This window comes from Triturus cristatus, chromosome 7 (assembly GCF_964204655.1).
Source record: "Triturus cristatus chromosome 7, aTriCri1.1, whole genome shotgun sequence".
NCBI classification, from domain to species: Eukaryota; Metazoa; Chordata; class Amphibia; order Caudata; family Salamandridae; genus Triturus; species Triturus cristatus.
Window position 1 is genome coordinate 254,975,657 of NC_140590.1, and position 26,678 is coordinate 255,002,334.

Consider the following 26,678-nt stretch of genomic DNA (forward strand, 5'->3'; position numbering starts at 1 on the left):
CTTCTTTAACATCCATGTCGAAAATCTTTGCTTAGAACCGAAAGAGTGTAACTTAAGGGTACCGAGCATTCATAATCATAGCATCTCACAGTGCATGAGTCCTGTAAACATAGTAACTTGGGGTTCGAGCTTCTAGCAGTGTCTGGTACTGATGTTCCACAACGACGTGTAGCATTAATTGTTTTGGGAAGAGAAGAGACGGTGACAGAGGTTAACACTGCCGATGTAGGCTGGTCTCCAGGATTCGGAGGGGAGGGCCTCAAATCACCATATTTTCAGTCTATGACCCTAAAGAAAAAGTTACTTACCTACAATAACGCTTTTTCTGGTGGATACAGTATCTGCCTGTGGATTCCTCACCTTGTGAATATCCCGTGCGCCAGTAGCACTCGGAAACTTTTGTAGCTCTCCACGCCGACGAGGACGATGTCACAGAAGCACGGCTCCGCACGCGGCTCCGCTGACGTCACTGGATCCATAAGAGGACCTCGTCGGCGTGATGACATCAGTTCCGCACTTTTTTCCGTGCCTTCGAGGCACACGGACGGACCGACAACAATATATATACAGTATGCACAGTACATAATATACAAACCAACACACACAGTGTGAAGACAATGCAGGAAAGCAAAAGAAATAACACACTTCCTTTGTCAGTAAAAAAAATTATTTTGACACATCATCACTATTGTAGGTATACAAGGGTGGACACTGTATCCACCAGAAAAAGCGTTACCGAAGGTAAGTAACTTGTTCTTCTGATGGATACATCTACCAGTGGATTCCTCACCTTGTGAAAAGATTCCCACAGCAGTCCCACTCCCGGAGGAGGGTGTCCACCCTTCTATACCAGAAAGACCTGAAGGACGGAACAAGCAAAGTGACCGTCCCTTCTTCACCTCGGAATCCAAGCAGTAATGCCTCGCGAAAGTGTGGAGGGAGGCCCAAGTTGCCGCCCTACAAATGTCCTCCACAGGAACACCTCTAGATAAGGCAGATGTAGAAGACTTTGCCCTGGTAGAATGAGCCCTTATACCCTTTGGAGGTTCCTTACCGGCCAAAGAGTAACATATCTTGATGCACAAGATAATCCATCTGGAAAGGGTGCGCTTGTGCCCCGCTCAGCCAACAAAGCCCACGAAGAGCTGGCCATCCACTCGAAAGTCCTTAGTCCTATCGAGGTAAAAGCTCACCGCCCTCTTAGGGTCCAAGCGGTGAAGCCGCTCCTCCTCCTTGGAAGGGTGAGGGGGAGGATAGAAGGTAGGAAGGGTAATGGACTGCCCCAGATGGAAAGGAGTTACCACCTTAGGCAGAAAAGCAATACCATTCTTTCAGCATGAAAGGTCAAAAACAGCGGTTTTGAGCTGAGAGCGTGAAGCTCACTTACCCTCATTGCCGAGGTAATGGCAATGAGAAAAACTGTTTTGAAAGACAAAAGCCTTAAGGGACACTTGTGCAAGGGCTCAACGGGAAAACCCATCAAGTAAGTTAAGACAAGATTTAAGTCCCATTGAGGCACAATAAATGGAGTGGGCGGAAATTTGTTGGTGAAGCCCTTAATGAACCGTAATATAATAGGTGACTTAAAAACGGACAGCTGATCCGGTAAGCAAAGGAATGCCGACAAAGCCGATAAATAACCCTTCACAGTAGCTACAGCAAAGCCCTGCTGATCAAGAGAGAGAGCAAACTGAAGGATGTTGGATAAACGAGCCCTCAAAGGGTCAATAGACTTCTCTCCACACCAAAGGACAAATTTAGACCACCTATAGGAATAGATAGACTTGGTGGAATGACGCCTGGCAGACAAAATTACGTCTACCACGTCAGGCGCGAGAGAAAAAGAATTCAGGTTGCCCCGTTCAATCTCCAGGCATGAAGGTGTAAGCTCTGAAGGTGGGGGTGTGGAACCTGCCCCTCCGACTGCGAGAGGAGGTCTGCCCTGAGAGGGAGACGGAGCGGACGGCACGAGGAGAGGTGGAGAAGATCTGTATACCGCACCCTTCTTGGCCAATCCGGGGCGATCAATATGACTTGGGCCCGGTCTTGGCGAATCTTCATCAGAACCCGAGGAATCTAGGGTATGGGAGGAAATGCGTAAAGGAGATGTGAGTCCCATCTCAACTGAAACACATCCCCCAAAGCTCCCTGGATTGGATACTGGAGACTGCAGAATGACGGGCAGTGAGCATTCTCGTGAGTGGCAAATAGGTCCACCCGAGGAGTTCCCCACATCCGAAAGATGTGACTAACCACCTCCGGATGGAGCATCCACTTGTGGTCGGCAGAGAACTGTCGACTGAGACTGTCTGCACGCACGTTCAGAACTCCGGACAGATGATTTGCCATCAGACAAATCTGATGATCCTGAACCCAGGACCAGAGACGCAGAGCCTCTCTGCAGAGACAATGCGACCCCACTCCTCCCTGCTTGTTGACATTCCACATCGCAGTAGTGTTGTCCGTCAGGACTTGAACCGACTGACCGCGTCGGGAAGGGAGGAAGGCCTTGAGTGCCAAACGTATCGCCCGCACCTCCAAAAGGTTGATGTGAAGCAACCTTTACTCTGGAGACCAAAGACCTTTGATCTCCAGATCCCCCAGATGCGCACCCCACCCTAAAGTGGATGCATACGTTATCACTGTGGCCACCGATGGAGGTAGATGGAAGGGCTTTCCTTGAGACAGATTGCCCTCCACGCTCCACCAAGACAGATCCGCTGCAGCTTCTCTGGAGATCATCACAGACTCCCTGAGATCTCCGTTGTACTGATACCACTGCCTGTGGAGGCACCACTGGAGCGCCCTCATGTGCCAGCTTGCATGGTTGACCAACAGAATGCAGGAAGCAAACAGACCGAGCAGACGAAGGACCTTCAGGACTGGAACGACCACTCCATTGTAAAACAAAGGAATAATTTCCTGTATGTCGAGAATCCTTTGTGGAGGTGGGAATGCTCGACACACAGTAGTGTCCAGTACCGCCCCTATGAAAAGGTTGCGCTGAGAGGGCACCAGGTGAGATTTGGGCACATTTATCGAGAAACCCAATTTGTACAACAGCTGAGTTGTAACCTGCAGATGATGAAGCACCTTCTCTGGCGACTCCGCTTTGATCAGCCAGTCGTACAGATAGGGGAAGACTGGAATCCTTCCCCTATCTTCCCCCTTCTGAGAGGGGCTGCCACCACCGCCATCACCTTGGTGAAGACTCGAGGTGCAGTAGTAAGACCAAACGGGAGGACCGCAAACTGATAATGTTGCGACCCTACTGTAAAACGGAGATACTTCCTGTGCGACTTCAGGATGGGGATGTGGAAATACGCATCCTGCAAGTCGATCAACACCATCCAGTCCTCCTGTTGCAGCTCTTGAAGAACCTGCACAAGGGTGAGCATCTTGAACTTCTCCTGCTTCAGAAAAAGGTTCAAGATCCTGAGGTCCAGGATTGGACGCAGCCTGCCATCCTTCTTCTGAATCAGGAAATACTCGGAGTAGCATCTCTGACCCCTTTCCTGCTCTGGAACCACCTCTATTGCACTTTTTTTTAGCAATGAAAGGACTTCCTCCTGCAGGAGAAGAAGGTGGTCCTCCGAGCAAGCACCTTGGCAAGGAGGGTAATTCGGAGGGAATTCCCGAAAGGGAAGAGCATACTCATTTTCCACAAGATCTAGAACCCAAAGGTCTGTAGTGACCGAGTCCCAATCTTGTAGAAAATGGGTAAGCCGACCCCCCACAGGACCAACATGATCCAGAATGGTGGATCTAGGGCTGCTTTGCAGTGGTAGGAGGGAGTGGTAGGAGGGAGGGAAGAAGATGAGGAGGAGGAGGAGAGCTGACGACCTCGAGCACGACCTCTGTTCCTGTCCTTGTAGCTCTTATACAGGGTATTTTGCTGCTGATGTGTCTGCTGCTGAGGCTGCCTGTAGGTCCGAAAGGACGACCTCCCAAAACCTCTGTACCTCCTATAAGAGAAACCTCTAGGCTGTGCCTGCAGGCCCAGAGACTTGGCCGTGGCTTTGCTGTCCTTGAACCATTCCAAGGCTACTTCCGCCTTTTTCCCGAACAGCCCAGAACCATCAAAAGGCAGGTTCAGAAGCGTTGCCTGCACATCAGGGGAGAACTCTGAAGATTTAAGCCAAGCACTCCTCCTTGTGGCGACCGAGGAGCCCATGATCCTGGCAACAGAGTCCGCAGTGTCCAAGCCACTCTGGATAACCTGACGTGCAGCCGCCTGAGTGTCTGACAAGACTTCAATAAAATTCTGCCTGTCCTCCTCAGATAACTTAGAAGCCAGCTGTTTAGCAGAATCCATGAGAGCGTAGATATAACGGCCCAAGAGACAGGTGGCATTTGTTGAGTTTAAGGCCATACTTGCCGAGGAGAACACCTTCTTGGCCGATTGTTCGAGCTTTTTCGAGTCCCTATCACTAGGAACCTGTGAAAAGGCTCCAGAAGACTTCTTTGAGCAGGCAGCCTGAACCACCAGACTTTCAGGAGAAGGATGGGAAGTAAGAAAGTCCGGGTCTCCTGGAGCCGCCCTGTGCCTTCCAGCAACAGACTTAGATACTGCCGGAGCCGAAAAGGGCTTACACCAAACCTCCATGACTGGCTCAGTGATGGCATCATTAAATGGCAGTAAAGGCTCTACCACGGTGGAGGGAGAACGCAGAACCTCAGTCAGGATGTTGGGTTTCAATTCAGCAGTAGGGAGCTGTAAGTCCAAAAGCTCTGCTGCTTTCCTTATGACCGTGTGGTAAGGAGTCACATCTTTAGAGGGAGCATCAGTAGGAGGAGTAAGCTCCCATTCCGGTGACAAACCAAGGCCACTTGCTTCTTTAAGTTCCTCAAATAAGTCATCTGACTCCATGAGCTCACCCTCTTCCATTTCTTCCACCTGGTACCTTTGCTCCTCCAAAATTCTCTGTGCTTCTCGCATGGATCTAATCCTCAGAACCGGCGTCGGCGGCGCTGCACACGACTCCAACGGAGCCGGCGTCAAACACGGATCTGGAGGAGAAGCTGGAGTTGAACGAGGTCGAGCTGGAGCCGGAGAAGAAGGGAGCGGCGTCAACATCCTCGGCGCCGGGAAATGCCAAGACGGCGTCGCTGGAAAGAATGGAATAAATGGAGCCTGAGCATAGGCCTGAAGGACCCCCAGATTAAAGGCCATGGGACCCATGGGACCCGAAGGTGCTCCAGAGGGGTACATCGCTCTCGAAAAGACGCCATACATAGCATTTAAATAATGCGATGGGTTTTGCCCCGGGCCAGGAAAGGGGGGGGTAAGGCTCAGATTGAGGCATTACCGGACTCGGGCCAATCGGCGCCGACGGTGGAGCCAATGGAGCCGAAGACTCATCAGGAGCCGGAGCCTCTTCCACCGGAGCCGCAGAATGTGTCGGCGTCGGTGATGGAGCCGGAGAGCGCTCCGGAGAAGCCGCAGGCGAAGTCGGGCAAACAGGAGAAGCCGGATTTGACACAGAAGGAGAGGGAGACACATAGTCCTTACGACGTCGAGGAGCAGGTGAAGCCGATCTCGGAGCCGTCTCCTTATCCGAACGGCGCCGAGAGCCGTGCCTCTTCTTTTTTTTATGTTTCTTCGACTTCGAAGCATGACCCGACGTCGACTTCGAGCCCGACCTCGATCTTGAGCACCCGCGACCTCGATTCTCCTTCCTCATTTTTGCTATAAATAGCTTCGCTTCTCTTTCTTTTAAGGCTTTTGGATTCATCTTGCGGCAGAAAGAGCATCCCTCGACGTCGTGATCCAACGACAGGCACCAGACACAATCCTCGTGTGGATCCGTAATGGACATGTGTTTACCGCACTCTCTATACGGCTGGAGAGTCCCAGAAAACCGTTAGCGTCGATGGAGCGGAAAAAAGGGAACTGACGTCATCACGCCGACGAGGTCATCTTATGGATCCAGTGACGTCAGCGGAGCCGCGTGCGGAGCCGTGCTTCTGTGACGTCGTCCTCGTGGGCGTGGAGAGCTTCAAAAGTTTCCGAATGTTGCTGGCGCAGGGGATATTCACAAGGTGAGGAATCCACTGGCAAATGTATCCATCAGAAGGGGCATTGCCATGCCCTTTTTGGGCAGCCCCCACCCCAACGTCAATAAAAAAACAATCCCTGGTTTCTAGTGGGCATTCTGCCCCCCCAGGCGGCAGAAAGACTTACATTTCTCTCAGGGGGCATTGCCATGCCCTTTTTGGTCAGCCCCCACCCCAACGTCGATAAAAAATAATCCCTGGTTTCTAGTAGGCTTTCCGCCCCACCGGGGGGCAGATTGCGGGCTTCTGCCACCCAGGGGGGGCAGAAAGACTGTTGCCAACAAACAAATATGGGGGGGAGCAAAGGCCCTTGCCCAAGGGGCCGCTCCCCCTCCCTGGCGCTAGTGGGCGGATCCCTGCTTGGGGATCCACAAGGGAAGGGTACCATTGGAAAGGGGAGATTCTCCCCTTTCCAACGGTACCCTTCCCATCTTTTTCGGTGCTTGGAGGGCTGAGAAAGCCCCACAAGCACCGAAACTGAAAAAAATGAAACTAAGTTTCAGTTTAGTTTTCGTTGCAATGACGATTGTGCGCCATGCGCACGATCGTCATTGCAATAAAAATCAAAAATAGGCCTCGGGAGGTTGGGGAAGCTCTTCCCCACCTCCCCAGGCAAAAAAAAAAGGGAAATCCCTCTGCTCTCTGCAGCGGAGGGATTTCCTGAGCATGTGCTCATGACGGAAGGGTTCTGTCATGAGCACACTAGAACTTGTGCTCATGATGGAACCATTCCATCATGAACATAGAAGGGGTTAAGCAAATAGATTTTTGAGGGATGCCTGGCCTACTTGGGCGCGTCTGCCCTAGCATCAGAATCAAGGCAGTAATGTTTGGTGAAAGTGTGACTAGACCTCCATGTAGCTACCTTGCAATTCTCTGTAATGGGATTGTTCCGCATTAGGGCAGCAGTGGCTGCTTTACTCCTAGTGGAATGTGCTTTAGGTTGGGCATCAAGTGTTTAATTAGCTTTCTGATAACATAACAGGATGCAAGAAACAATCCATCTTGAAATGAACTGCTTAGAAGTGGCTAGACAAGTGCGGACCGGACCATAATTAACAATTCTCTGATCTGAGGAATTTGCATGTATTATCAAGATAAAGCTTTAACACTCTCAGTACATATAGAGAAAGAAGTGTTCTCTTGGCTGGTGTGGATGGGTTCTGAAAAAATGTGGATAATGAAATAGTTTGATTAGAATGGAAATGTGAGTTCTCATAACCATTTTGAAAGAATGGAAAACTGTATGGTTTGTGAGAACACAAAGCTTGGAGTTCGCTGCATGCTGACGTGATTGCTACAAGGAAAGCTGTTTTCCAAGAGAGGTGTTGGAGAGATGCCTTGTGTATGGGCTCGAATGGGTCCTGCATAAGGCGGGAAAGGATTACATTGAGTTCCCATGGAGGGGAAGTTCGCCTAATAGGAGGAAACACCTCTTCAAACCCTCTAGGAAATCTTTGATGAAGGGGATTTTGAAAAGAGGTTTGTGAAGGACATTTCATAGATACAGTAGCAGCTGTCAAGTGAACTTTTATGGAAGAGAATTGGAGGCCAGATTTTGCAAAATGTAATAAGTATGGAAGAAAAACATCTTCCTGGCAAGTTGTAGGATCCACACTTTTGGAGGAACACAAGATGCAAAACCTCTTCCACATTAAGACATACACTGATTAGGTGGACGGTTGCTTGTCCTCTTTCAGGATGTCCATGCAGTCTTGTGGCAGGTTCAAATGTCCATACTGTGCTAGCTTAAGAGCCATGCAGCCAAATTCAAGGAGGAGAGATTGGGGTGTCCTATCTGGCCTCCGAATTTCGACAGAAGTTTGGGTCAGCATGGGAGTCTGAGATGTGGACGCTGTGACCTGTGAAGCAGGTCCGTTAACCACTGCTGACGTGGCCACTCTGGCCCTATGAGTATCATCTTGGTATTGGAGTGGGGGAGCCTGATTAGAAGCGCCTTGCTCAGGGAAATAGGTGGAAAAGCGTAAGGAAATTTTCCGGACGAGTCGATTCATAGGGCATTCCCCAGTGTCCCTAGGTGGGAATACCTCGAGGCGAAGTCATGTCATTTTTTGTTTTGTGCGGTGGAGAACAAATCTATGTCCCAGAGCTCAAAGACGTAGTGAATGACATCCTAGAGCTAGACCCATTTGTGGTTTTCTTACATAAGTCTGCTGAGGGCATCCACTTGTGCGTTCTGCTCGCTTGGAAGGTGAGTCGCTGTGATCCGTAGGTTTCGGGCGATCAACCAATTCCATATGGACTGGGCTTCCAATGACAATGGCATGGACCTTGCCCCCCCACCCCTCTAGTTGAGGTAGTAAATTGTGCTGTATTGTCTGTTTGAACAAGCAGGGTCTGTGACTTGAATGACCGCTGGCAGGCCTTGAGAGCTATATGGACTGCTCGAAGTTCAAGGAGGTTGATGTGATATAACATCTCTTTTGGGGACCACATGCCTTGGATCTGGAGATGATCCATGTGGGCACCCCAGCCTTGAAGCGATGATGCACCACTATGATCTGAGAAGGAACCTGTTGATAAAAAGGCATTCCTTGAGGCAGATTGGTCGGGGAGCACCACCATTTGAGGGAATGTTTCGCACGGAGAGACAAATGAATCCTGTCATCCCAAATACCCGTTAGCTGATCCCACTGGACCTCTAAGCATTCTTGGAGAGGTTGCATGTGGAGACGGCATTTGGAGTGAGAAAGATTCTGAAGACCATCAAACCGAGGAGAGATGAAACCGTCCTCACCTTAGAATGAGATGCTGTCATTAAAAAGCAACATTTCTGAAGGATCGATAAGCATCTCTCCTCTGAAGGACACAATTTTGCTTGGACGGTGTCGATGGAGGCTCTCAGATAATGCAGGGCCTGAACAGGAATTGGTTGTGATTTGTTGCGATTGATCTGAAGTTCCAAGCGTAATAAGAGGTTGCATTCCCAGCTGAAATGGAGCTGCCCTTCCTGGAAAGTTGACGCCTTTATGAGCCAATCATCTAGATAGGGATAGACGAAGACCCGGAGTTCCCTGAGATGGGCAGCTACGACTGCCATGACTTTCGAGAAGGTTCTGGGTGCTGACTTGAGGTCAAACGGTAGTACGCAGTATTGGTAATGGTCCTGCCCCACCACAAACCACAAATAATCATCCTGGAAGTCGATGGAGCACAGCCAATCCCCTTGGTGGAGTTGGAGATAGATTTGATGTAAGGGCAGCATCCTGAACTGTCCCCAACTAATCCATTTGTTGGCATGTTTGAGGTTGAGGATGGGTCTGAATACGTACTTGTTCTTTTCCTATACCAAAAAGTATCGGGAATGAATGCCTGTTTCTCGTCGAGGAACAGCTTCCACTGCATGCTTTTGAAGTAAGATGTTGACCTCCTATCTTAACATTTTCAGATAGTGATTGGATGACTTTGGTGGTACAGTAGGAGGAGGACTTGTGAACTTGGGACAGTATCCACTGCTAACAATCTTCAGTACCCAGGCGAAACAGTTCAGGGTTTTGTGCCTCTGGTAGGCTTTCCGTCTTAAGTTGAGTGCTGTAAAGCTCTTCATCTAGGCGGTCTACTGTGTTGAGTATAGGGACAATGCTGTTTCTGCTGTTGTCGTACCCAGAACCAGGAAGGGGTTTGAACCCTCTGAAAATAGTATCTCCTCTGGTAAGGGTGAAATCTTTTGTGTTGCTCCCTAGGCCTCTCCAGGCAGACCGCCTTAAGTGTGTCCATTTCGGTTATCATGCGGGCCATTTCCTCATCTGTGTTAATGCCCAATAAAGTAGAACCGGAGAACGACAGATTGATGATACGCTGCTGTGACTCCGGTTTTAAAGATGTAAGACGGAGCCACGCATGCCTACGGAGGGCCACACCATGCCAGTATTCATGAGCTGCCAGAAGGGAGGCACCAGCTGCTGCACTAGTCAGCTGATTCAATAACATCAAACCTTCGTTAACAACCTCCAGAAAATCTTCTTGCTTGTCTCTGGGCAGATCATCGACGAACTTCTGTACCGATTCTCGTAATGCCCTATCATGGGGTCCTAAAAGAGCAGCTGCTTTTATGGAAGTGGCTGCATTACCACATGTTTTATGGCCCACTGAATCCAACTTCTTGCTTTCTTTATCTGGTGGAACTGAGGAGATAGGTGTAGTAGCACAGTGTTTCTTTGCTGCTACAGTTACCACAAGTCTACAGGAGGGTTCGACCACAGGAAAAGTGGATCTTGCTCAGGTCTGTACTTTTTTAGTATTCTAGATGGGCCTGACCTAGCTGAAGCAAGAGTCTGGAAGAGTTCCATGGCCAGTTCCAAGAGGCCTGGCACTAGAGGAAAGAGTGGTATGGATGCTGCGCATTGTTGTAGTGTTTCAAAGACCAATGATGTGGTTGGTGTAGGCACAGACATTTGGATGTTCGATTTTGTTGCTCCTCTCACTAAGACTTCATGGAAAGTATTAATGTCATCAATGGGAGGGACTCGAGCTGATGGATTTTCCGTTAAGGTAGGTGAGTAGCGCCCTGTAGAGGTGGAGGGCAAATATATGGATAAATGGAGAGATCGTGATCATGACTGTGTCTGGGTCTGCATGACCTATGGCGATGATGTTGCCTCCTGGATGACGAATGTCGCGATGTATGGTGGCTGCAAGAGCGATGGTGCATCCTAGAAGGTTATCTTGGCCAAAAGAGGTAGTGGTGCAGATGGAATTGCTACAGGCTTTGGCGGAGGCAGAGTCAGAGGGGGTGGAGGAGTTGGAATCCGCGGAGGAGGCGTCGGAGGAGGTGGCGGAGGAGGTTGTGAAGGAGCAACTGGTAAGAAGAGTACACCCTGGAATAGTCAGACCTTGGTGACGTATAAATGCATCTCCTTTTTCTTTGACGTGTTGTAGAAGTAAACCTGTTCCTTGACGTAGACCTCCTATCGCGGTGCGACAGAGATCTGTTCCCCGCTTCGACTCTTGGCGTCTCCTCGTTGTCCAATTTCTCTTCGACATCAAACGTTGGTGTCCCCTTGACAACGAGCCGCTTCTTGACATTGAAAGAATTGTTTTATTGACGTTGACCAACTTCTCAACGGCAATCTGTGGCTCTGTGTCGACGGCAGGTGAGTTTTTGAGGTTGACCTACCCTGTCTTGATGTCGAGCCTCTTTGATGACGGCGAACCAGCTCCTGATGGTGAACAGGTCAGTGCCGAACCTTGTTTCGATGGATAATGACCCAAGTTTTGGATATTGTTTGCCCACCAGAGTTTGACGATGGAGTTCTGGTGGACAACTGACCCTCTACTCGCTCCTTAAGATCAGGTGCAGTCTGAATCTGTTTCATGCATTGGTCTTCCACGCCTTGGAGGCGAATCTTCTCTCTGTCATGTAGAGTTCACCTGGAAAATGCTTTGCAGTGTTGACAGTCTTCAGGAAGATGACTTGCTGGAAGACAAAGATTACAGACACTATGACGGTCCATTTTGGCTTTCTTTCTCCCACAGGAAGGGCACTTATCAAATAAAGATGACATTATAAAAGACAAAATGAACCAATTCCTGTCAGAAAAATGCAAAAAATGCAAGAAAGAGTAGAAAAACGTCGAGTGAAGAAGTTTTATATAAAATCTACAAGTGAATTTTGAAGAGAAAAGCCTTAGAAAGGCCAAGTTCAATGCTCCTAGGTATTGTCAGCAGGAAAAAAGAACTGAGGTAACTGCCTCTAGCCAACCATGATGGGATACTGGAGGTCTCTAGGGCTTTACAGGTAGCATGTCTGTTTCCTGCTCTTATAATGGCAGCCTAAGAGGCAACACTGTTCTGTGCTTCTTCATTTCTATAAAGAGTTTGTGAAAGACATTTGAATTGATTTACAAAAGCATTATGCATTTACATGCATAGACACCTCTCTTGGCAACATTTTATATTTACAAAATGAAGAATTTGGCCACTTTAGCCTCCTCCTACAGGCTGCATAATATATTCTTTCTTAAGTGACTGCAGGCCTCCCTGAAGAGAGGCAAACATCTACTCTTGAGAAGATATATTGGATGAAGTGCTCCGGGGTCCCCGCACATCGGCAGGACTATTCAGTGCTATTCTATTCAGTGCTTATGAATATACATGTAAATCCCCTACGAGAGAGCAAATTACCTACCTTCGGTAATGCCTTATCTGGGAGAGACTCTATATAGCCGCAGATTCCTTATCTTAGAATTATCCCCATTCACAATACACTATTCAAATGGAATGATGACAAAATCACTATGGAAAGAGTTATATAGTATGTACAGTATAGGGCAAAACCCTCACTCACACTCACACTCAGCCATGTTCTTTTAAAACATAGGGGCCTCATGTAGGTACCTCAATACCGGTCGGTAACGGCCGAAAATCGGTAAATATCCCGTTACCGACCGGTATTGAGGCACTTGAGATGTAGGTGGCTGATTTCTGGATTCGGTATTTACCGAATCGGAATTTTAAGAAATCGGTAAAATACCGATTCGGTAAATACCGAATCCAGAAATACAATGTAGGGGGCACTCAAGTGAGTGCATTATTGGTGTCTGGATTTGTTATTTACCACCAACTACAAGTTGATGGTAAATGACGAATACCTTACAAAAAGCATTTTTGTGCTATTTGTAAAGTGCCATGTGGCAGACATACATGCCCTTAGGGCATGTATGTGCGCCACATGTGCACACATGCACGAATCAGGGGTGCAACAGGGTGTCAATATGACACCCTGCCACCCATGATAATGCCTCCCCTATTACCGATTCGGTATTTACCGAATCGGTAATAGTAACTGGCTTCCCATTCATTCCTATGGGCCTCCAGGCCCATAGGAATGAATGGGAAGGGATGCATTATTACCGATTCGGTAAATACCGATTCATAAATACCGATATTTACCGAATCGGTAATAATTACCGATTATTTACCCACATACTATTTACCGATTCATAAATACCGAATCGGTAAAATTCGGTATTTATGAATCGGTAAATAGTATGTTACCTACATGAGGCCCAAGGTGTTTTGTAGCGCAACAGTTCTGGTGTGCACCCTAGGTGCTGGTATCGACATGTGCACAGTTTAAGAGAGTAATATAGGAGTTCTTTGGATGGACTCTGGGGTTCTTTCATGGTGACTTTTTTTGATTCACTATATGACAGAGGAATAACGTGAAGCTATGTTGTGGAAACTTTTGGAGATACTGGGGAGGAGTGGACTTACCATAGGGAAATATATTTGTTAAATGACGTTTTTATTTAGGACATCGTGTGCCAATAAAGGGTAGTAAGCCAAAAACAAAGTTTAGTAGTTCCTTTAGAGTGGTAGAACTACAATGGGAAATAATGATGAGATAAGGATTAGTTCAATAGTACACAAAGTTATACCCATTTTTTGCAGAAGACCAATTAAATCAAACTGCTAGAGAAGAATGAATATGTCAGAACTGATTTAACAAACTTAAAGGGTATGTGATGCTGGTAATCTTATTTGAAACAGTTTTTGCACATTGGAGCAGAATTGCGACCGTGCAAGAGGGTAAAACAGCTTATCAAAGGTACTGATTGATGTGTAGAGGAACTACTAAAATATTGAGAGAGAATCTATGGCATTTTGGAGGGGCTTCCATTGTTTTGGGCTAGTTCTGGTTCTGTAGGTGTGTCTACAATATTAGATAAGACAGAAAGAGTTACAGATTTCACATTGTCTGGAGGACATATTGGTAACTACAGTTTATTGCATACCAAATATCCTGCTAGTGGCAAATGATTACAGGAGCATAGTTAAGACTGTTGAGGCAGATGTTTTGGTTGCTACTGAATGGCTATGGTCAGTGTAAGGAGTTGATGTTGGCCTGTTAAGTGGTGAGCAACTGGTGCTACTGATGGAGCTAGATGGAAAGGTGAAAAGATTGTAGCTTTAGCTTATGAAACACATTTAGAAAAAAATGTAACACATAGAGTGAGGCAGAGATTTTGCTTACCAGGGCCAACACTACTATTTTTATTTAAACAGAATCTAGTCTACACAGGAACCACTACGGGTGGCAGGACACATCTGGGAGAAATTGCAACAGTTATCATGTAACCTTTTACGACATTGTGCATTATGTCTCAGATAGATAGTCTAAATGCTGATATTTTGACACAAACTGCAAAAAAAATGGTTCACACAATTCAAAAACGTAGGATTTTATAGCCATCTGACTGATGGGAATGCCCTGGCTTCCAAAGTTTGCATTCCAATTGCTCTCTCAACACCATCCAAACTGCTCCACTTTGAATTAGGTATAGAAAGGACAGAAGATCTGATCAGGTTCTAGTTGTGACAACATGTTTATTAACCACAGGAGTTCCTAGTAAACACTTGCCAATTTTCACTGACCAGAGACCACTACAAGTACCATCGAGACATCTTCTCCATAACAAAGGAAAACATTTGTGTGAAAGTTCAGACACGAAAATGAGCATAGAGTGCTGAGCAAACCATTTTCTGTGACGGGAAGGACTTACAAAATAGTCAAGAGAATAGGGAACTGATGTACACACCGATTTTCAATCAATCAATCAGAACATTTGTAAAACGCACTACTCACCAGTGGGGGTCTCAAGGCGCTGGTGGGGGGGGGGGGTGCTGCTACTGCTCGAAAAGCCAGGTCTTGAGTACTCTCCTGAAGGTTAGCAGGTCCTGGGTCTGCCGTAGGAGGATGGAGAGGGTGTTCCAGGTCTTGGCGGCGAGATGGGAGAACGATCTGCCGCCGGAGGTCGCTCTTCGGATGCGGGAGACGGTGGCGAGGGTGAGGTCGGCGGAGCGGAGTTGGCGGCTGGGGGTGTAGAAGGTGAGTCGTCTGTTGAAGTGTGCCGGACCGGTGTTGTGGAGTGCCTTGTGTGCGTAGGTGAGGAGCTTGAAGATGATCCTCTTGTTGACGGGGAGCCAGTGCAGGTCTCTCAGGTGGGGTGTGATGTGGTTGTGGCGAGGGATGTTGAGGATCAGGTGTGCAGAGGCGTTCTGGATGCGTTGTAGTCGTTTCAGGAGTTTGTCCGAGACTCCCGCGTAGAGGGCGTTTCCGTAGTCCAACCTGCTGCTGACGAGGGCCTGGGTGACCGTTTTTCTTGTTTCGGTAGGGATTCACCTGTAGATCTTGCGGAGCATTTGGAGGGTGTTGAAGCAGGAGGACGAGACAGCGTTGACCTGCTTGTTCATGGAGAGAGTAGAGTCGAGGATGAACCCCAGGTTGCGTGCGTGGTCGGTGGGTGTTGGTGCTGTTCCCAGTGTGGACGGCCACCAGGAGTCATCCCAGGCCGAGGGGGTGAAGCCGAGGATGAGGACTTCTGTCTTGTCCGAGTTTAGCTTCAGATGGCTGTTCTTTATCCAATCGGCGACAGCTTTCATTCCTTCGTGGAGGTTGGTTTTGGCAGTGAGGGAGTCCTTGGTGAGGGATAGGATCAGCTGGGTGTCGTCAGCGTGGGAGATGATGTTGAGGTTATGTAGTTGGGCGACGAGGGTGAGCGGTGCCATGTAGATGTTGAACAATGTCGGGCTGAGGGATGAGCCCTGGGGTACGCTGCAGATGATCTCGGTGGCTTCGGAGCGGAAAGGGGGGAGGCGGACGCTCTGGGTTCTGCCGGAGAGGAAGGAGGTGGTCCAGTCCAGAGCCTTGTCTCGGATCCCATTTTAAGGCTTTAGTCAAATTTGTACCTTTGCGACCGCAAAATGACTTTTTTAAATGTACAAAACCTAAACCGTGTTAAATTACTGAACCGAAAAGGTGAAGGCTAGATTAAATATAGAACCGGTATTTGGAAGGGGCATGTAAAAGGCGTCCCTTCCAACTATCTATTCTTTAGCCTAAGAATTAATGTTTTGAACAAAAATTTGGTTGCAAAGCATTAATATTTTACCATCAAATCCAAGTTGGAGGCAACCATTCGCAAATGGGGAGGGGGCCCAAGGGACCTGTTCCGTCCTGTGAAAGTCGACAAAAACATATGTAGGGCCACTGCCTGCTCCTAAAAGATTTTAGTAGAATTATTCATTTTCTTTTTTAAACGCCAAACGCTTTTTGTTAGGAGAATGGGCTACACTTTAAAAACACATTCTTTATTTAAAAGCAATCACAGGTATTATTGATCTGCTGACCCAGCAGGCCACTATGCCTGTGACTCAATCGTAGTGGGTCTCAATAATGAGATAGGTCGAACCGCAGCCCCCTACAAATCAGTATTTTGTGAACCAACCTATTAATACATAGGTTGGTTCACAAAATACCAAAGCATTCAGTAAATGTTGGTGTGCAACATGCACCCACTTCTACAGAATCCATTTTAGCAGATACCTAATAAATCACAAACTGCAAATGGAAATTAGTGCAATTTATGATACTGATTTCTTATTAGGAATCTTTGTACATCAGGCACCAGATATCTCTTTAAAGAATTATCAAGCGCAAACATCATTTGGACTAAACTGCATGGTAACAGCCCAGTCTAGTAGAAAAGCTACAACAAATGAATAAAGAAGATTTTCAGTGTAAACATTGGTGTGAAACATTGAGTAACAAAAACATTTTTACCCACTATTCTTTAGGGCCTTAATAATTGCAAAAGCATCTTCTGTCATTCTTATACCTAGGATACATACATTATTAAGAAGTGACGGATGTTTCTTACTGATATAATATCCCAGAGCTTTTTTAGCACTATCACAATTTGTACTTGGAGCCCTAATGATCTGCATTTTGTAAATTTCTCATTTTGCCTAACTAGCTGCAGAGAGAAGAGAGCGTGTTAATTTAGAGTGAAGAGTGAGAGTTCGGTTTAACATTTGTCCTTTTCCATTTTTCTATTTGTATACAGTTTCTAATGATTGATAGATTTGTTGAGGAATTTCAAAAATAACTTGAATTGATACTGATTAGGTCTATTTCATGCAAATATCTCTCAATTCACTGTCTCTCCATCCACCACCACTCAGTCTCTGTTCGGCAAGTTGTTTATGGTTCCCCTTTGAGGCTTCTCACCTGCTCCTTGCACCAAGCTCCTGAGAGTCACAGTTCCACATGTCCTTAATACCACATGGAGAGATTGGAGGAGAAGATGTACAGGGTGTATTTAGAAGTTGTCCTTACCTGGGGGCGTCAAAGCTGTCGTAGGAGCCCACCGTGTAGTGCCTGAACAGGCGCTTGGCTTTATCACTTCTGCTCTCCACTTAGAAAAGAAGGACAGAAAAGCTCAGATGTGTGTGCATAGATGTTATTAAATCAGAGGCAGAACTAAGAATCTTTTCACTAAAACAATGAAAGAGTTTTGCATTAGTTGAAATATCTAAACGACCTACTCTTAAATCATTGCTTCACCCATTAGGGTACAGCAATAAGCAAAAGTATGCTAGCTTTTCTATAATCTCTCACCTTGAAGTTCTTCCTCCTTATGTAATGAGAAGTGACCAATCTTCCCAGTCACCATTTTGATAACAACCCCATATGTCAATCAACATAATTCCGGTCTGGACTGGAATGACAGCATTTTACTACTAACGTAAACAAGCATTGACAAAAGCCAGTTGTGTGGTCTGTTGTACAATGAAAATATTTTACTAAGCTTCACTAACATACACAACATGGTCAAAACACATACACCACAGGTGATGCAATGCGTACACTTCTCTCTCACACACACACACACACACTATTATATGCAGAAAAGTTAAAGCATCTTCACAATATGGTAAGCCTGCGGGGAGAGCAACTGTAATGTTGCTGTGCAGATGAAGGACAGATAAAACAAGAAGAAAAGGGAAAAATGGAGGGGAGGAGCCTAGCGCGCAACCAAGATGGCCGCGTAGGTGCGAGGCTCCCGAGGACCTCCGCGACCTCCTGAATTAATCCTGGCGATATCCTGTCCTTGTTGAGGGGACTGTGTCGGTGAACCCGAGCTGAGGCGCCACCCGTTTTTTGGGCTCGAATCGGACCCCGAACACCGGTGGGAGCATCGATTGAAGGTTGCGGCCTTCTCCTCGCCGGCCCCCCGGATTGGAGTAGTGGGGCGATCCGGGGACGAAGTGAATAACAGCGGCGAGCGGGGCTGGGCGACTCGCGTACCCCGCACTTTCACTTTCGCTTTTGCGCCCTCCTTGCCTCAGGCGGGGTCGGGCTGCGGAGCGGGGTGCGGTGGTGTTGCCTTGTCCAGGTGCCCGGCTGACCCGCCGGCGGTGGGTTGACCCGCGGCCCGGTGGTCGCCCCCGCCCCCCCCCCCTGACACCCGTGATTTGGTGTGGCGGCCCGTTTGGAGATCTTGGCACGACGGTGGAAGGGCCAGCATGTCCACCAAACAAGATGGCGACCGGGCGAAGATGAAGACAACCCGCCGTGGCACGGCGCACCAGGCCAATAGTATGGATCGCTATACGCTCCAGAAGGGTTCTCCGGAGACATCGCGGTCATCCCTGGTGGGCCCGACGGAGGCGCCTGCCCAACCGGTGGATCTGACCCTCCGGGACGTCATGGGCGCCATCGCAGAGATGAAGGCCTCAGTGGACCAGCGTTTCGATACCTTGGCGCAAAAAATTGACTCGGTCCTGGTGGATGTGGGCCTTGTGAGGGCAGACTTGTCAAAAACGAACGACCGAGTTGACTCCCTGGCCCACACCACAACGAGCCTCACTACGGACGTGGTGGCCCTCCAGAAGGAGGTGCGCCGGCTTGGCCAGGCGAGCGCCCTGATGGACCGGCGACTGGAGGATTCCGAGGGTCGGGCCCGGAGGAACAATGTTCGCATTATTGGTGTGCCGGAGGGCCGAGAGGCGGAGGCGGCAGATCTCTTCGTGGAAGAACTGATCCTGACCCATCTCCAGCCCCGGGGGCTGAGTAAGCTTTTTGCGGTGGAGCGTGCCCACCGGGTCCCTGGGGGCCGCCCTAAGACCGGTGCACCGCCGCGGCCTATTATTGCCCGGATTTTTAATTTCCGGGACAGAGACGCCATCCTCCAGACCTCCAGGCAACAGGGACCGGTCAGGCTGGACAACATGGATGTACACTTCTACCCAGACTTTACTCCGGCGGTCCAGAAGCAGCGACAGAGCTTTCTTGGTATTAAACGTCGCCTAAGGGACCTAAACCTCAAGTACTCAATGCTCTTTCCGGCTAAGCTGAGGGTGGAGGTGGATGGCCGTACGCACTTCTTCGACCGGCCCGAGGTGGCTGGGGACTGGTTAGATACTTTGCCTGGAGATCGGGGTGGGGGGGGCGCGGCTGGCGGGGAGGGCCCGCCGGATCAGAATTGAGGGGTGACTGTATAGGCCTTGCTCTGGATATTGTTCCTTTACCATATATTGCTTTCGTATGTTCCCCTCCCAGGGAGGTCGGGTGGGGTCTGCTGGGGGCTTCCCTCCTCCTCGGGGGGACTAGTTAGTACTTAGCTATGGGGCGACAGGCACACTGCACTTTGGGGGGGCTGTCTGGGCTCATGCAGGGGTGCAGGGAGGGGGGAGTTCTGTTGGGACCGGGGGGTGGGGGGGGTGTGTTGTTTGTTAGCACCGCAAGGCAAACCCGCAACTGTTTTGTTGTTTTTAAGATGCTCGGTGGGGGGCGACCGATTGTTTTGACGTATGATGGGGGGTAGGGATTTGATTGTGTTGTCATGGAATGTTAACGGCCTGGGGGATAGGATTAAGCGTGGTGTGGTCCTGCAGTATTTAAAACGTATTTCTCCAGATGTTGTCTTCCTGCAGGAGACACACCTTATAGGTAACACCTTTCATGCAATGAATCGGCGGGGATATCGTTTGGCGGCCCACTCCGGCTTCACTTCGGGCTCGCGGGGGGTGGGTATTATGGTCAAGAACTCGCTCCCGTTGGAGATTGACGAGGTGCGCCATGATGAGAGGGGACGTTACACTGTTCTGGTGGGACGAATGGAGGGTAGAGTGTTTATCTTTATATCAGTGTACGTCCCGCCTGGGTTACAAGCCACTACATTTGCGGACCTGGGGCGCCTCCTTCTGGACCTTCCGGGTGGCCTGTTGGTGGTTGGAGGGGACTTTAACGCGGTTGCCTCTGGGTCTATGGATCGCCATCCCCCTAGGGACCTCCCCCGGGCACAGGCGTGGCTGCCCGGCCTTTTAGACACGCTGGGCCTGGTGGATTGCTGGCGCTTAAAGCATCCCGTATTGCAACAGTACACCTTCCACTCGGGGGCCCATGGTAGCCTCTCGCGGCTTGATTACATCCTTGTCCCGGCGGCCCAGGCAGGGAGGGTGGGGGAGGTGCGCCATTTGGCACGGGGTATCTCAGACCACTCCCCATTGTTGTTGCATTTCGATGTCTTCCCGAGGGGGGATGGCAGAGTGGCCCCGATCAATGCATGGTATTTGCGCGACCCCACCATTCGTGCCGACTTGATCAAATCCTTACAGCGCTATTTCGAGGAGAATGTGGGGTCGGTCCCGTCTGCCATCTCCCTGTGGGAGGCTTTCAAGGTGGTTCTTAGAGGGGAGGCCCTCTCCTTTATTTCCAATGCCCGGCGGCGCGGGCGGGAGGAGGTGACCCGGGTTGAGGCCGAGATTGCAGAACTGGAGGGTGACCTGGGGAGCGGGGTAACAGACGCCAAGTTGCATGTTTTGCACTTAAAGCAGGCGGCCTATCGGGCCCTCGTCACGGAGGCGGCCAGGGGCCTCAGTAGAGAGCAGCAGGGGCGATTGTATGATGTGGGTGACAAGGCTGGCAAATTGATTGCGTGGTTGGACAAGAGGGAAAGAGCGAGCCGCGTGGTGCCTTTGATTGAGAGCGTGGATGGTGTGTGCGTCACTGAGCCGGAAGCCATTGTCTCCTGCTTCGCGGATTATTTCCGCGAAGTCTACTCCCCGGTTTCTCCCTGCTCGGAGGAAGATTCCCATGCCTTGCTTCGGGACATCGCACTGCCCTCCCTTACGGTGGAGGACAGGGATTCGCTGGATGCCCCGCCCACCTCGGACGAAATTGCCTCGGCTATTCGCTCGGTTGCATCCGGCAAGGCCATGGGCCCCAATGGTATTCCCATTGAGCTATACAAGCTACGCCCGGATGTGTTGGCGCCCCACCTGCGCGCGATGTTCCTTGCGGCCCACTCGCAGGGCTCCCTCCCGCCGGACCAGCGTCTGGCTACAATTGTGGTGATCCATAAGGAGGGGAAGCCCCGTGAGCGGGTCACATCCTATAGGCCGATTTCGCTTCTGAACGCGGAGCCCAAAATCCTCGCCAAGGTGTTGGCCAACCGGTTGGTTGGCGTGGTGGGCGATTTGGTCCACCAAGACCAATCGGGCTTTATACCACACCGCAACACGGCGCTTAATCTGCGGCGCTTACACGGGGTGCTCGCGCGTGTCCCATTTGTGCGGGAGCCGGCCATCTTGGCGTCCTTGGACGCCACCATGGCGTTTGATACGCTCGAATGGCCATATATTTGGGCGATGCTGGCGAGGTTTGGGTTCGGCCCGGGTTTCGTCAGCTGGGTCAAATTGCTATATTCGGGCCCGTTGGCGCAGGTGGTGGTGAATGGGCGAGTATCTGCCCCATTCGCGCTGGGGCGGGGCACGCGACAGGGTTGTCCCCTGTCGCCTCTCCTGTTCGCCCTGGCCATGGAGCCCCTGGCGGAGTGGTTGCGGTGGCACCCTTCTATCCGTGGTCTCCGCTGGACCCCCGAGCATGAGGACCGTGTGTCCCTCTATGCTGACGATATCCTTTTGTATCTCGCCTCCCCGCGCAAGTCACTGATCGTCCTGGTTGATGTTTTGCGCTCCTTCGGTCGCAACTCAGGCCTGGTCATCAACTGGGCGAAATCCTGTGTCTATGTGCTCTCCGGGGAGGCCCCGGTCTTGCCACGGGATTGTCCGATCCAGATTGCCTCCCAGGGTTTCCGGTACCTGGGTATATATATCACTCTTGACCCGGAGGCCCGCTATGAGCGGAACTTGCTGCCCCCCCTCCAGCGTCTGAGGGAGGACGTGGTGCGCTGGCGGCGTCTGCCGCTCTCGCCGCTCGGCCGAGCGGCCTTATTTAAAATGATGTCCCCGCCGCGCTTCCTCTACGCCCTCCAGAATACCATGGACCTGGTCCCGGCACGCTACTTTCGCGAGGTGGAGGGCCTCCAGCGGCGCCTGTTCTGGGACGGGAGGCCGCGTATTGCTCTGGCTAAATTGACGCTCCCGTGGTACGATGGAGGGGTCGCCCTCCCGGACATCAAACGGTATTACTGGGCCTCCCAACTAGCTGCAATTAATCATGGCCTTTACGGGCCCGCCTTGAACCCGGCATTTGAGATGGACAGGACGCTTCTGCCCGGTGGCGATTATAATCGAGCGCTCTACTCTGGCGCGCCCGACTCCCGTTTGACGGGACCGACGCGTGTCATGGTGCGTGTCTGGCACGCGGCTAATGCAGCTATGGGGTGGAAGGACCGTTTGACCCGAGCGTCTCCGCTGTATGCATCTGAGAGGTTGGGCTCCCTGTGGACGTCGAAGGGCTTCGGGAAGTGGGACACGATCGGAATCAGCACGGTGGGAGATCTCTGGACGAGGGGGGGATTCAAAACTTTTGAGACGCTGCAGGCGGAGTTTCAGCTGCAGGGCAGTGAGTACTTTCAGTACCTACAGGTCCGCCATGCGCTGGGCTCCGTCTTCCCGGATGTTGCATCCATTCCGGAGTCTTCCCCCCTGGAGGACAGAGTGCTAGATGGCCATGTCCCGGACAGCACGATCTCCCTCATATACAAAAAATTGATTAACGATAGATCGTGTCTGCTGACTAGTCTCCGCGAGGCTTGGGTTGCCGACGGGCTGGAGCTGGACGACGAGGATTGGATCTCCGCGGTGGCCTCTCCGAAAGAGGTGGCCATCCCGGCTCGCCTTCGTTTCGTCCAGCTCAAGATCCTTCACCGGGTCTACGTGACGGGGCCAAGGCTTTTACGTATGGGTTTTGCCGGTGATGGAATGTGTAAGCGTGGCTGTGGTGCGTTGGCGACTTTCATGCATATACTGTGGGAGTGCCCGAGGGTGGAGCGATTCTGGCGTGGTGTGCATGAGGTTCTACGAATGGTTACGCGTGTCGCGCTGCTGCCTGAAGCGAGGAGATGCTTGCTGAATGTCTGGGAACCAAATGACTACTCGGTCCCGCAGGCGCGGTGGGTGACTCTGGGATACATGATAGCCAAGCGTGATATTGCCCAATTGTGGGGATCCCAGAGGCCCCCTGCGGTGTCGGCCTGGAAAGAGCATATGGATTGGTGTATGTTTCGTGAAAAGGTGGTGTATGTGGCGAGGGGTAAGCCTGGGGCGTGGATGAAACTCTGGGGCCCCTGGAACGCCTACCGCGGGGGTATTTGTGAGCCGCCGCTGCTACCGGCGGCCTCGCCGGCTCCGTCTCCCTAGATGGCGCCCCTCCCTTGGCCGCGGGCGCGCGGTCCCCCAGTCCCTGATCTACTCCCGTCCCCCTCTTCAGAATTTTGCTGCTGGTTTGGATCCCCCACTTATGGAGCACGTGTTGTCACTTTGGATCGAGGGTTGCCTTGCGGTTGTGGTTTGTTTACGTTGTTTTGCGTTAAGAAAATGGAACCGTACTGTGGGCATGGAGCTGTGAGGCCTGCACCATTGATCACTCCTGTCTTTCTACTGTGCACCGCTGAGAAAGCTTTTTGCTGTATGTATGTAATATGTTTTTGATGCTCTAGCGGCCGGCCGTGTGGTTGTAGGCCCATACCTGTAACTTCTATAAACTGCAATAAACGGTTTCAAAAAAAAAAAAAAAAAAAAAAAAGAAAAGGGAAAAATGGCTACAACTTACACACTGGCAACATTTTGTATTTAATAAGAGATTTAGACTGAGGGGATCATATCGAATATTATGTCTACTTCTCAATATCTCACCTGAAGTGTTGGTACTAAGGCCATATCTGACATGCTGTGCCCTGGTTGATCGATTGATTGATTCATTGATTGTTAACCATTCGATTATTTAAAATCATTACAATAAAAAGCTACAATTTAAACCCAACACCCCTTGATCGCCCACAAGTGCCACCCCCCTCTCCAGACCTCCTATGAACTTTAAAAACTCTGTTTCCGACAGTCAATCTTGTATTGCAAGATCCCTTTTGCCTTCAATCCGGGAGCTTAATTAAGTTGCGACAATGTTCCAGTCCAAGTACTTGGAGTGGCGGGCAAGCTCTTCTTTGCCAATCAATGTTATGGAAGCGCCTTGTTTGCCCATTAATCAGACTCTGAATTTCAAGAGCTTGTGAAAAATCATTTATGCACTTACGTTTACATTTAGAGCCTGTCCGATCTGGTGAATGAATTTTGCTGCTCTTGCGAGGTGGTGGGTTTTAATTTCCGAGAAGCACCAATCTGATGCCTCCTTGCAGGTTCTGATGCCAAGGTCTATAAAAAATGGGACGAAGCAGCCTTTGTCATTCACTGGTCAATTTGAGGCAGCAACATAATAAATGGGGCCAGGATTCCCTTTAATAGTTGCATATGCGGCAAGAAACGGCTTTGTCTGCTCGTGCCCATGCTGGGTTGAAATCCGCAGTTCTAAGGGCCGTTAGCTTCATAAAAATGATTTTCCTGCAGGCCTGGGCCCCTAGTGCTTCCCTTAGGCATGGTTGAGATTTCCCCATGGTGTAAGATTCGTCCAGTGCCTTCATGAAGGTGCTATGTCGAAGTCGCAGTGTGGTTAAGTCCTTTTCATACGAGATGGAGCGGACCTGCCGTCTCACGATGTTTGACCAGGCCTTATGCGGGATATCTGTTAGGGACAGACTATTTGGTTCGATGTTTAGGGTCTCTATTGCTTTGCCCAGCTTGGTGTACCAGAGAGACTCTTCTTCTCTGAAGATTGTTACCAGGTGATGTTTGAGAGAGTTATGCGGTGCTTTAAGGACTCCAATATAATAATTTATTAGATCCCCTTGGAGGGCCAGTTCAGGTCTGCCAAGCCCTAGTTCCAGCCGTAATCTGGTGTTCCTTGCATACCTGGGTGCTTGCAGAAAAATCTTGTGGACTTTGACCTGCGCAGCTGCTATGAGTTTGTCTAAGGCTCCTGGAAATGCCAAATGGCCGTAGTTAATGGCTGGGATTAGTTTTGCCCTAAGGATCTTCAGCATGGGGTCTGCTGTGGGGCTGGCCAAGCGTTAGCTTAGGCGTCTCATTGACAGAATTACGCTGTTGATTTTGGCAGTTAAGTGTTTTGTATGGGCTGCCAGTGTTGCCCTCTAGGGTAGCCAAACCTCAAGATAATTATAGGCTGTGGTGATCCCAATTTTGTGATCCCCTAAGTTGAAGACTACTTGTTTTTTGTAGGGGTATCTGCCGAATATCATTATCTTTGTTTTTCCTTGGTTAACTGTCAGATGATTTTCCTTGTTGTACTTCCCCAACACTTTTAATGCTCTTTGGAGGCCCACCCTTGTGTGATCCATCACTACGATGTCATCTGCATATTGAAGAATTGCCAGTCTCGCCGTGCCCTGTCTCGGTGGAACTAGACTTGCCTCTTTCAGAGCTCTCCCCATGTCTGCTGTATAGAGGTTAAATAGTAGGGGGGCCAGAACGCAGCCCTGCTTCAGTCCGTTGTTAGTTTTGACTTTTGCTGATAGAGCTGTGGGGCTTATCTTGACTTGTACCCAGGTCCCCTCATGAAGGGATATGATAGCTTTCAATAGCTTAGATGGAACCCCCCAGGCTGACAGTTTTCCCCAAAGTTTGGCCCTGTCGACTATGTCAAAAGCTGTGCTGTAATCGATAAAACTGGTAGAGCAAACAAATGATGGACGGAATGCTGACAATGCAAACATTCTCCCCCAGTCAAAAGATCTGGGTTAAATCCATTGTTCTTTTGCCCACTACGCCACCCCAGTTTGGACCCAGTCATATGCAAATCAGTCTTGACCCTGTGACCCATGGGAACAGTCCAGACTGAACTGCCAGGCCAGGTCCTCCCTGGACCAGAAACAAGCATCCTGGGACCGGTTTCAGGGTATATCACCCTTCTTCAGCCAGGCTAGCTTGAATCCAGTGGCACAGTGAGCAAGGGACCCATGTCTGGGCATACCCATCCCACTTAGGGCGAAAAGTGTTAGAGCAAAGAAATGATGTCCGGAATGCTGACAATGCAAACATTCTCCCCCAGTCAAAAGATCTGGGTTAAATCCATCGTTCTTTTTCCCACTACGCCACCCCAGTTTGAACCCAGCCATATGCAAATCAGCCTTGACCCTGTACCCCATGGGAACAGTCCAGACTGAACTGCCAGGCCAGGTCCTCCCTGGACCAGAAACAAGCATCCTGGGACCGGTTTCAGGGTATATCACCCTTCTTCAGGCAGGCTAGCTTGAATCCAGTGGCATAGTGAGCAAGGGACGCACGTCTGGGCATACCCATCCCACTTAGGGCGAAAAGTGTTAGAGGAAAGAAATGATGGACGGAATGCTGACAATGCAAACATTCTCCCCCAGTCAAAAGATCTGGGTTAAATCCATCGTTCTTTTGCCCACTACGCCACCCCAGTTTGGACCCAGCCATATGCAAATCAGTCTTGACCCTGTGCCCCATGGGAACAGTCCAGACTGAACTGCCAGGCC

The 26,678-nt window shown here is 49.9% G+C and overlaps 1 protein-coding gene across 1 annotated transcript in view; it reads right to left on the bottom strand.

The window, feature by feature from the left end:
• SHANK1 (SH3 and multiple ankyrin repeat domains 1) overlaps window positions 1-26,678 on the bottom strand; it is a 1,748,119-nt gene that overhangs the window by 946,336 nt on the left and 775,105 nt on the right. Inside the window, exon 14 of the mRNA XM_085616131.1 lies at window positions 17,198-17,276. Within this exon, the coding sequence (XP_085472257.1) occupies window positions 17,198-17,276 (79 nt within the window). The remainder of the gene's footprint in view (window positions 1-17,197; window positions 17,277-26,678) is intronic.